Below are 12150 nucleotides of genomic sequence, written 5' to 3'. Positions count from 1 at the left end.
TTTCCGTTTACCAAATCCACTTACAAGGCTTTGGCCGGCCCGAGGCTATAGTAGAAGACACTTGCCCAAGATGCCACGCAGTGGGACTGAACCTGGAACCATGTGGTTGGTTAAGCAAGCTACTTACCACACAGCCACTCCTGTCTGAATATGTTTGAGATCAATGATCGCAATAGAAAGAACTTCGTTAGTTTACTGCAATTTAATCACTTGTCAACACTGTCTGGGTCAGATATCTGAGACAAGAATCACGTTATTGGAATTGCTTGACCCAAAATATTGGTTTAGTTGTCCAATACGACGATTCCATTGTCCTATGTATGATCCATATAAGTTGTAGATGCTAGGATAGCAGTTCTTTACTTTAGATACTTTGTCTCAGACAAGCCAAAACAATTAATGGAAATGTTCCATCATCGATTATTTTAACATTGATTTATTTTCAGTTCACATTATTGATTACTAGTTAGGTATCACTCAAGAATCATATTCTAGTTGTTGCTGTTGTTGGCACCGATAAAATCTTTGTCAGTTTATGAAACAAGCTTGAGGTATCTCGAGAACAACATCACCAAATAAATAAACTGTACTGTATGGGTGACTGCACTACAACAGTGTCACACAGCATCCACCATTTGTTGGTGATACCCTACTCCTGATGGCGGTGAGTTGGCAGAAACGTTAGCACGCCGGGCGAGATGCGTAGCCATATTTTGTCTGCCGTTACGTTCTGAGTTCAAATTCCGCTGAGGTCGACTTTGCTTTTCATCCTTTCGGGGCCGATAAATTATATGCTGGGGTTGATATAAGGAGGAAATTTCGAACCTTAGTTCTAATTCCTAAGGTATTTTTCGATATTATTATTATTATTATTATTATTATTATTATTATTATTATTATTATTATTATTATTATTATTATTCAGGTCACTGCCTGGAATCAAACTTGGAATCTTGGGATTAGTAGCCTGCACTCTTAACTGTGGGCATATGGCATAGTGGCTAAGAGTCTGGCTATTAACCCCAAGATTCCGAGTTCGATTCCAGGCAGTAACCTGAATAATAATAACATCACAAAATACCTTAGGCATGAGAACCCAGGTTCGAAATTTCCCCAAGACACCCGATGAAGGCTGGAGGGTATATCAGCCGAAACGTTGAGTTAACAACAAACAAGATGAGGACAAATATCCGTCAAATATAAATAATATAAATAATGTAAATGATGTACATAATTCCTTGTCTCTTAAATATAAAATAAATGTTGCTATGTTAGCAAATTATATGTCAGTGAAGTGTATAAACCTGGCTGTATTTCATATATCATATGCTGGGGAAAGCCTAGAGTTACATAAGAAATATGAAGAGTCACGTGAAAAATGAAACAGGATAGAAATAGATTTTAGCAGAGGTAGACAGCAACGTTTTTTTTTTGGTTTTTTCCAGATATTGATGGCTATAATAGGAGTGTAAAATATATTAAGATATTTATCACATATGTAGAAAAAACATTTCCTTTGTTTTTATTGATTGATGTTTTTGTTAATATTGAATTTAACATTTCTTCTGATTATGTAATGGAATGGGAGAAAAATACACTTGGAACATAGTGTTACTTGCTTTTTATCTATTATTGCTGCTTTATTAATTTTTGTATTCATATGCAATCTCGTTGTATGTTCTAACCAGACTTACATCCACAAACAAATAACCTGATCGATATAGCAGCCAGAAGTTCCTCAACAAACGCCTGTCTTCAGAACAAAGGTAATATGCCTGAAGTATATTGATTTTCTAAGACTAAATCATGACCAGAAATATTTGATGAATGCTTTACGGTGAATTAAAATGATTCTAATATTTATGTCGTAAGTATGCACTATTTGAGTGTGATCATTGTCAGTGTCGCCTTACTGGCACATGTGCCAGCGACATGTGAAAAACAGCATTTGAGTGTGGTCGTTGCCAGTGCCACTGGACTGGCTCCTGTGCAAGTAACACATAAAAACACTTTTTTAGCATGAGCATTGTTGTTGCTAAAACCACCTGAGTGACGAAAAAAATGCACTCAACACCAGAGCAGAAGACAGCTCCAAAAGGTGGGGCCCCGCCACATTGGAATCGGTAGAGGAGTAGGGGTCAAAATTGGATGCGGTTGGAATTCTTTATTCTCTTAAGAAGTGAAAGATAACCAGTGCATGTGTTTATTATTGGCATAATGACCCTCCCAAGATACAACAAAATATGATTCAACACCTAAGTTTACATCAAGAATCTTGCAAACTAAATACAAAAACGAACAATGAAAAATGCTACCACGACTCAGTTTATTTCAAACAAAGGAAATGTTTATTTGATGCATTTTGGATACGATTCACAGGTGTCATGTTTTGGGGCTATTTCTTGAATAATAGGATCTTTATTGGAAGCAAACAGACTTTCCTCTTCTCGCCATCACAGAGAAATTAACAAAAGATTCTATTTGGATTTTGAATGAGTGACTATCCCTAGAAAATCCAGAAAACCTGTTTTTAAAAGATTTTAAATATTGTCAAATCTCAAAACTTAGTAATTCATGTCTATTGTATGTTTTTTTCCATTTGCTTTGGAATGGTTTCTGCTGGTTGAAATCATAATTCAAAACATTACTTCTTTTTTTATATATTTTTTAAAGAAATGACTTTTTTTTAATATTGAACTAGCCTATTGTTGAAGTTTAGAATTTAATTTCAAGACGTGCATGTTTGGTGATTCAATATATTCTTCAGTTTATTAAAAACCATGATGTTTGCATGATATTCACCTGCAAAATATGTAATATTGAAGAGAAGAGAAGTTTTTCTCTCTTCTTAATAAATAAACCCTATTCTAAAATACCTGTCTATAACTGCTGATTAACACTCTGTCGAAATCTTATTCACCAGTGTGGTTACCTCACTCAAGCTAAACCAGTTAACCTGACTTCCAGCACAGGAAATGTTTTCTTTGCAATTACGTTTTCTTAAAATAATCCACCTGGATTTTAAGGTTAATTGCTTAAAGAAAAAATCACAGCATGTTATTGCAATAATGCAAACAAGTTGACATCAGCCAGTGAAACGAAACCAATGTCATCTATCAACATCTGTCACAAAATGAAGGTTAGTTGGAATAACAATGACGGAAGCATTAATTTGTCATCACTTTCAAAACTGCAAAACCTCCTGGCAGTTTTATTTTAAAACACAGGAGTGGCTGTGTGGTAAGTAGCTTCATCATCATCATTGTTCGACCGTGGTCGAGACAATGGAATTTACCATGCTACGCCAGACTTCACGGTCCATCATGGCATTACGGAGGTCCTGTTGCTGGATGCCTGTATCCCTGGAGATTACATCAGGGTAGGAGAGTGTGCGCCCTCTGGTATTGTAAGTAGATGGCTTCCAGAGGAGAAGAGTAGAAATTACTTCTTTTTCAGCTCTACAACAATGTCCAGCAAACTGGACTCTCCTACCACATGGTTCCGGGTTCAGTCCCACTGCGTGGCACCTTAGGCAAGTGTCTTCTACTATAGCCTTGGGCCGACCAAAGCCTTGTGAGTGGATTTGGTAGACGGAAACTGAAAGAAGCCCATTGTATATATCTATCTATATATATATATGTGCGTGTGTGTTTGTGTGTCTGTGTTTGTCCCCCTTGTATTGCTTGACAACCAATGCTGGTATGTCTATGTCCCCATCACTTAGTGGTTCGGCAAAAGAGACCGATTAAATAAGTACTGGGCTTACAAAGAATAAGTCCCGGGGTCGAGTTGCTCGATTAAAGGTGGTGCTCCAGCATGGCCACAGTCAAATGACTGAAACAAGAAAAAGAGAAAGAGAGAAATAGAACTCATTTCCTAATTATTTGTGGCTTAAATTTAAAGAAGACAACCCATTTGAAGGTAACAATACAGAGGCTGTCATTAATTTCAGTGATGGCTTCGTCATAGTTTGTGTTGCTAATTGCTATTGTACAATGGGTAAAGATGAGCTACATAGACGTAGATTGCCTCAGTATAACCAGTCCCAAATGAACCAACCACTGAGTGTCAATGTCAGCTCTATTATAATGAGCTGCTTCTCTAAGGCGGTGAGCTGGCAGAATCGTTAGCACACCAGGCAAAATGCTTACTGGTATTTCATCTGCTGCTACGTTCTGAGTTCAAATTCCGTCAAGGTCAACTTTGCCTTTCATACTTTCAGGGTCGATTAAATAAGTACCAGTTATGCACTGGGGTTGATGTAATCGACTTAATCCGTTTGTCTGTCCTTGTTTGTCCCCTCTATGTTTAGCCCCTTGTGGGTAGTAAAGAAATAGGTATTTCATCTGCCGTTACATTCTGAGTTCAAATTCCGCTGAAGTCGACTTTGCCTTTCATCCTTTCGAGGTCAATTAAATAAGTACCAGTTACACACTGGAGTCGATATAATCGACTTAATCCGTTTGTCTGTCCTTGTTTTCCCCTTCTGTGTTTAGCCCCTTGGGGGTAGTAAAGAAATAGGTATTTCCTCTGCTGCTACGTTCTGATTTCAAATTCCACCAAGGTCGACTTTGCCTTTCATCCTTTCGGGGTCAATTAAATAAGTACCAGTTATGCACTGGGGTCAATGCAATCGACTTAATCCATTTGTCTGTCCTTGTTTGTCCCCTCTGTGTTTAGCCCCTTGTGGGTTGTAAAGAAATAGCGATTAAGAGTACACTTAATCGCTAGCAGTTCTTCAAACCATTTAATAATATTCTTTAGGACCACTTACCACTTAATTGTAGAAACCACACCAAATCTGATACCGGAGCTTGTCACAGCTTGCCGTTTGCCAGATCTTATCCAAGCCGTCCAACACATACTAGCATCGAAAAAAGGATGTTAAGCAATGTTAACTGAACCCTACCATGTAACTCCATCTCCTACACCTTTTTACAGAAAAAACATATAAATGCATACTAATGTACTTAAGTACCTATTAGACACATTATTTTGTATCGATTCACAAACCTCATTGTTGTTACCGTTAATGGGATGTTGTATTTAGCTGTTACAGTTCGGAAAACCGTAAAACTGTAAAATATATTCAACAATCACATTAATGTTTGTAGAACCATTTACAATATATGAAATTCCGCATGGAGAAGCATCTTATGATGTGTCGATTGAGATAATTGTTCTTCGAAAGTACACACATAATCTTGGTAAAATTCTTTTACGGTATTGTTATTTGTTGTTTTAATAAAAGTGGGCGAAAAATTTAGTCAATTTCTGTTTGATTATTAAGATCCTCATTAAGCAGACACACAGACACACACAAACACACACACACACACGCACACAAAAACACACACACTTTTAAGACTATTAAGATCCTCATTAAGCAGACACACACACACACACAAACACACAAACACACGCACGCACACACAAACACACACACACATGCACATACACAAACACACACACATACAAACACACACACGAAATAACAAAACACAAAATACTGGAATTATAATTTGCCCTGTTTTTTTGTCAAAGAGTAGTTTTTCTGTTACGGTTTCTTTCATTCCATTTCATTCCATTCCTCTATTTATTTATTTATTTATTTCTTGAACTTATATATTTCTGTTGCGATTGTTGTGGATTCTAATCAGGAATTATCACTTTGGAACTTTGGAATTCTATTATGTATTTGATGTTTCTCAATGTTATCTGCTTAATTAGACAATAAAAATTTGTGATTACTGCTTTTTCTTTCTTGCCTTTTTTTTTTTTACTATTAAAGTTCATTTATATACCGTTTCCTTCTCCGTTTTCTGTGTTTCAATCAGAGATTCCAAAGATTAAGGCTTCACTCTTAAATAAATCTTCTTTGAAAATATCAAAGTAGTTAAAAAAAATGCAACAAAAAAGACAGATGTGTAACTATGCATGTGTTTGTAACCGTGCACATGTGCATACATGCACGCATGTGTGTGTGTGTGTATGTGGGTATGTGTGTGTGTGTGTGTGAAGCTGCATATTTACATATAAGCAAGCATAGAGAAAAACATCAACACACGACACGAAAATTAACATGAGCACAAGCACAAATATTTGGAAAAAAATAATAAATCCTAAAAAAAAAACAAGTAGAAAAACGAAAAAAAGCCAAAAATAAGAAAATAATAAATAAATAAATAAAATAATCGATATATGGGGTGTAAGGTGGCAATGCAGTATTGGAAATAGTCTTATAATGGATATCAATGTTTCTGAACTATTGATTTTGGCAGAAGCAGAAAGAATCTGCTTGGCAGTAACGATTGCAAGCCTTTAGCGATATAATTGAGTAGACATGTATAGATTTAGTGATGCCATGGATTGGAGAATGGTGTTGAGTGAAATTTGACTTCTGAAGGTTAAAAGATATGAAAAAAAAATTGCTAGAAAATTATATGTATATTCTAGGAGAAGAAAATTGTGCAAAGATATAATCAAAATGTATACATACAGATATATACATACACACAGGTATATATATATATATATATATATATATGTGTGTGTGTGTGTGTGTGTATATATGTATGTGTGTATTTATATATATATATATGTGTGTATAGATATATATATATTATATATATATGTGTGTGTGTGTGTGTGTATATATGTATGTGTGTATTTATATATATATATATGTGTGTATAGATATATATATATTTATATATATATGTATGTATATACATAAATATATATATATGTATATACATATATGTATATATGTGTATATATACATATGTGTGTGTGTGTATATATATATATATATATATATATGTATATACATATATAGATATATGTATATATATACACACACATACACATATATATACATAAACATACACACATACACATATATATACATATACATACACAATAAATATGTATATATATATGGCATACTTATTCATTTAGAGAGATCTCTTGTTACTTTCTTTTTCTCCTTCCTTCTCTCTCACTCATTCATATAAATGTATGACAGCATTGATATAGTATATCTATACATATGTATATCAGATGCATTCAACAATTTCCAGCTTTTTTTCCTTCCTGCCAAAACTAAAGCTGCATGGCCAAAACCCTGTGGTTAGGAGGTAATGACACCCTTCCAGTGTGTGCAAAGAGTGTCGATGAAAATATTAAGTCGGGTACTTTTTTTGAATGCACCTCGTTATCTGAGCTTTCCTGGTCAAAGAACAACACAACACACCATTTGTTAAACAGGCTCCTTACTCTCCCAAAATGGCATCATGTGACTTCTGGCTTTTCCCCAAACTGAAAAGTGTGTTATAAAGGAAGGGATTTGAGCTGTGAGAGGAAATTATGAGAAAAATGATGGCAGAACCTCATAGCATTCCACTGAAGATGTTCCAGGGGTGTTACCAGCAATAGCAAAATTGCTAGCCTAAGTGCATGAACTCTGAAGTGGGGTATTTTGAAGGTGGTTTTCACAAAATTTGTGAAATGTACAAAATACAGGTGGGGGTTTGTTGTGTGGACGCTCCAAATGATGAAGTAGGCTAGCCCAATATGTAGATATTTTTTGCTTTGTTTTTGTTTGTTCCTTCTCGAGCCATGCCTGGCTCATAAGGGCCGGTTTCCCAGTTTCTTGGTGTATAGGTTCCCCACCAGGATGGGACGCCGGTCCATCGCAGGCGAGCTGCAAGATGCAGGAGGAAAGAGTAAGAGAATGTTGTAGCGAAAGAGTCAGTAGAAGTTCGCCATTACCTTCTGCCGGAGCTGTGAGGAGCTTAGGTGTTTCGCTCATAAACACACACCTCACCCGGTCTGAGATTCGAAGTCGTGATCCCTCGACCATGAGTCTGCTGCTCTTACCACTAGGCCATGTGCCTCCACAATATATAGATATAGAAGGAGAACTCTAGATGTTGTCAGAGAACAGCTGAGTAGCAGTTGGCGCACAGCTGAGTAGAGCAGAGCAGAGAGTGGACTAGAACAGAGTAGAGAGGAGTAGTAGAGGCATCCGAACGTGTGACATAACAGGGTTTCTGCTCAAAGGTTGGATACTTTTTGAACACACTTCATATGTCTTTATATATATATTTTTTTCCTATACTTTATGCTTAAGTGTATATTTACATGTATAAGGAAAACATAATACTTATGTTTGGATGGTTTAGCAATTATACATATGTGCATATGGATGTGTTGATATGTCTGTTGATTATGGTTTTGTGAGAGCATATAGAATTACACACCAATATTGCATGTTGAAAAAGTATACTAACAAAATCACAGCCATTATATACATTATATATATATGATAACATTCACAAAGTATCTTCAAAAGCCAAACAAGTTACATACACACACACACACACACACACATATCAAATCTAATAATATATAAAATAGAGATGTATGTGTATTCACTTTCCACATGAAAACGGCTTTACCAATTGCTTCCATACTTTTGATGCATGAATAATTCTACCTCAGACAAATTATCGGCTCTTCATCTGATTTTTTTAATTAAAAATAAAAAAAAATATTGCTTGATTTTATATGTTATTAGATTCACTTCTTTAAAAAGGTTTCTCAGTGTCAGCTTCCGGTATTGATGTAGACACAGCGAAGTCTGTTCCCGTCTAATTTTAATGTTTTCATTTCAAGTTTTAATTTGCTATTTGTAAACAACTACGATAAATTTCTAAAGGAAATATTTACTAAGTTCACAAATTGAAATATTCGGTACAAGATAGTTTTTAACGTGCTTTTATTTATATGATTTATTTTTCATTCCATGTCTATCTCATTCATTATTTGCAATGCCCTCTCTCTCCATCTCTCTCTCCCTCCCTCTCTCACTCACACACACATACACTACAGGTTTCATTTCTTTATTGCACAAATATCACGTTTAAAATTTTGCAATTCAACATGGGGTGTCCCAAAAATATGAGTACTATTCTGCTTGAAATCGCATACTTCATTAATTTCTGTAAAAATTCTTATTTATCTTCTTTTTCCTGCCATGTTCAGCTCTATGTATTTGTAGTCAGTCACACACACACGTGTGTGTTTTTGTATATACGTTTGTATACATTTATCTATGCGTGAGTGTGCGAGTGAGTGATGTGGTGTTTTGTTATGTATATGTACATACATAAATACATATGCATACATCTTTTTTGTATGTATGTGTGTGAGAGAGAGAGAGAGAGTGATGTCTAAGTGACATTCTCTCTCTCTCTCTCTCTCTCCTTCTTTCACACACACACACACACATGCACGCAAGCATACAAAAAGATGTATGCCTATTTATGTATGTACGTATACATGACAACACACCCCTTCACTCACTCTCTCTCTATCACACACACACACACGCAGACAGTGTCCAATAGTGTTCAGATGCTCTACCTTCGCATATAAAAGACACTGATATTGCACTTGGATGGACCCTCATAGTGATTCAATGTTTCAAAAATGTCCACATTATAGTTTTATGATTAAATGATATTCAAAATTGCATAAAACAAATTGTTGAAATATTTCATACACTGTAGAAGCAGGACCAGTTTTATTGCACATAAATTTTAACAACAAAATCTTATGTGGACCCCCAAAGGGTGATATGGAACTCAAGGGCTATGTGGGGGCCAAGGCTCGTGTGGAAACCAGTTGAGAACTACTGCTTTAGGTAATATGATCCTAGATATACTCACTGAAGATAAGACAAGCTTGTCATGGTTGCAGCATCTTGGATCATTGGTTTGCTCAGTCAGAGCTGGCCTGGGGTTAAACAACTACTACTACTACTACTACTACTACTACTACTACTACTACTAGCACCACCACCACCATTACAACTACTATTACTACTAATACTATGACGACGATGACCACCACCACTACTACTACTACTACTACTACTACTACCACCACCACTATTACTACTACTACTACTACCACCACTACTACTACTACTACTATTACTACTACTACTACTACTACTGCTACCACCACCACCACTACTACTACTACTAATACTACCACCACCACCACCACTACCACTACTACTACTACTACTACTACTACTGACACCATTCCAGGCAACCTGGGAAATAATCTCATCATCACAACTGATTACGTTTCACCATGTTTTACAACTACGGAACTGCTAAAGTGCATGTAGAGATGCTTGTTTGTTTATTTCCACAGAATCCAGGTTCAATAAAAAAAAAATCAATAATTAAAGTAAACTGACATTTCTTAAATCAATCACTTAACAATGCACATCTTAATGAAAAAAAATAGCAGTTCTTTATGACTCCAACACTTCCCTCCGTCCATTTTCACACACAACACTCTGTTCCTGGGAGGTTTGTTGGGGAAGAGTTCTCGGGCAACTCTTCCATACAAGAAGCAACCATTATTACACTTTTGCCACTTGATCACTCAAGTGTGACCTACTGTGACTATGGATAGTATTAAATCATCTTGGTCTTGGTCAAACCCTAGGTCCTCTGCTGGTTGATGCTGCTTGAAAAATCTATTTTACAATTTTTAAAGCAACATTCTGACCCCATGTTTGTAGTATCAGAGCTGTGACTTCTCAGCATAAAGAAGTTTTGCCTACACCTGGGAAAATTCCTTGATCATAATTTACATTATTTACATTTGACGGATATTTGTCCTCATCTTGTTTGTTTTGACTGATATACCCTCCAGCCTTCATCAGGTGTCTTGGGGAAATTTTGAAACTGGGTTCTCATTCAGAAGGTTTTTTTTAATGTTATTGTTGTTGTTGTTGTTGTTATTATTATTATTATTCAGGTCATGGGGCATATGGCATAGTGGTTAAGAGCGCGGGCTACTAACCCCAAGATTCTGAGTTCGATTCCAGGCAGTGACCTGAATAATAATAATAATAATAATAATAATAATAATAATAATAATAATAATAATCCACTCACAAGGCTTTGGTCGGCCCGAGGGTATAGTAGAAGACACTTGCCCAAGGTGCCACACAGTAGGACTGAACCCAGAACCATGTGGCTGGTAAGCAAGCTACTTACCACACAGCCACTCTTGCGCCTATGCTAAAATTCATTTTAAAGACATTTGTGTTGTTTTCAAAACCATTTCCATTTCTATCATCTGATCTTTTATTTGTTTCAGTCATTAGACTGTGGCCATGCTGAGGCACCACCTTGAGGAACTTTTTTTTTTAAGACTCATAGTTATTTTATCAATCCTTTTTAACGAACCACGAAGTTACAGGGACATAAATACACCAACACCAGTTGTCAAGCAGACACAGACACAAAGACACACACACAAATATATGACTGGCTTCTGTCAATTTCAGTCTACCAAATTCACCCACAAGGCTACAGAAGAAGACACTTGCTGAAGGTGCCACATGGTAGGACTGAACACAGAACCACACAGTTGGAAAGCGAACTTCATACCACACAGCCACGCCTGCACCCATGTTTTTAAAAGATATCTTTATCAATTTGAAAGATTCATTATTATTTTATTTTTCCATTGTATTTTAAGCAATAAATATTTTTTATGGGATCCAAATTCTAAAACTTATTTTGCGGTCAAATAAATTTAATCAACCTAAACTGATTAATTTTCAATATTCTTTAGTTTCTTTTTTTTGTTTTTTATTGTGCAGTTCATTTGTTTTCATCAGCTGCTTAATAACAGGAATGCATTATCAACTGCAATTTTATGTGAAAAAAACAAAAAACAACAAAGAATCCATTGTTTAACCAGGATATTTAAAAGAAGAAAGGACACTCCAAGCTAGATTTTTACATCAATGTTGCAAGATTAATTTAGTTAAACTTACCATGTTTTCTAGATTCTGGTGATTTGTCTGAAAATATAGAAATGAAAAAAAAAAAACGATTAATTAAAATGAAATATAAAACAAAATACTAACAACTAAAACGAAACATTCAATCAATTGTTATTGCAGGCCTCATTAATTTATTCATTTAATGCTTTTATGACTTTATAAAATTTGAAATTTGAATCTAAATGAAATATATTAAACTGGCACCATTTATTACATTGATTTACATTTATTTCATTGGATTAACACAGAAAAATAGCTTATAAAAA

The 12150-nt window shown here is 35.5% G+C and overlaps 1 protein-coding gene across 1 annotated transcript in view; it reads right to left on the bottom strand.

Annotated features, from left to right (window-relative positions):
• Positions 1-12150, bottom strand: part of LOC115217816 (netrin receptor DCC-like) — a 277087-nt gene that overhangs the window by 176502 nt on the left and 88435 nt on the right. Inside the window, exon 5 of the mRNA XM_036508072.1 lies at positions 11876-11902. Within this exon, the coding sequence (XP_036363965.1) occupies positions 11876-11902 (27 nt within the window). The remainder of the gene's footprint in view (positions 1-11875; positions 11903-12150) is intronic.

Source organism: Octopus sinensis, linkage group LG12 (genome assembly GCF_006345805.1).
Source record: "Octopus sinensis linkage group LG12, ASM634580v1, whole genome shotgun sequence".
Classification (NCBI taxonomy): Eukaryota; Metazoa; Mollusca; class Cephalopoda; order Octopoda; family Octopodidae; genus Octopus; species Octopus sinensis.
Note: the sequence above shows the minus strand (reverse complement) of the source record. Positions and strands in the feature narration are given on the sequence as shown.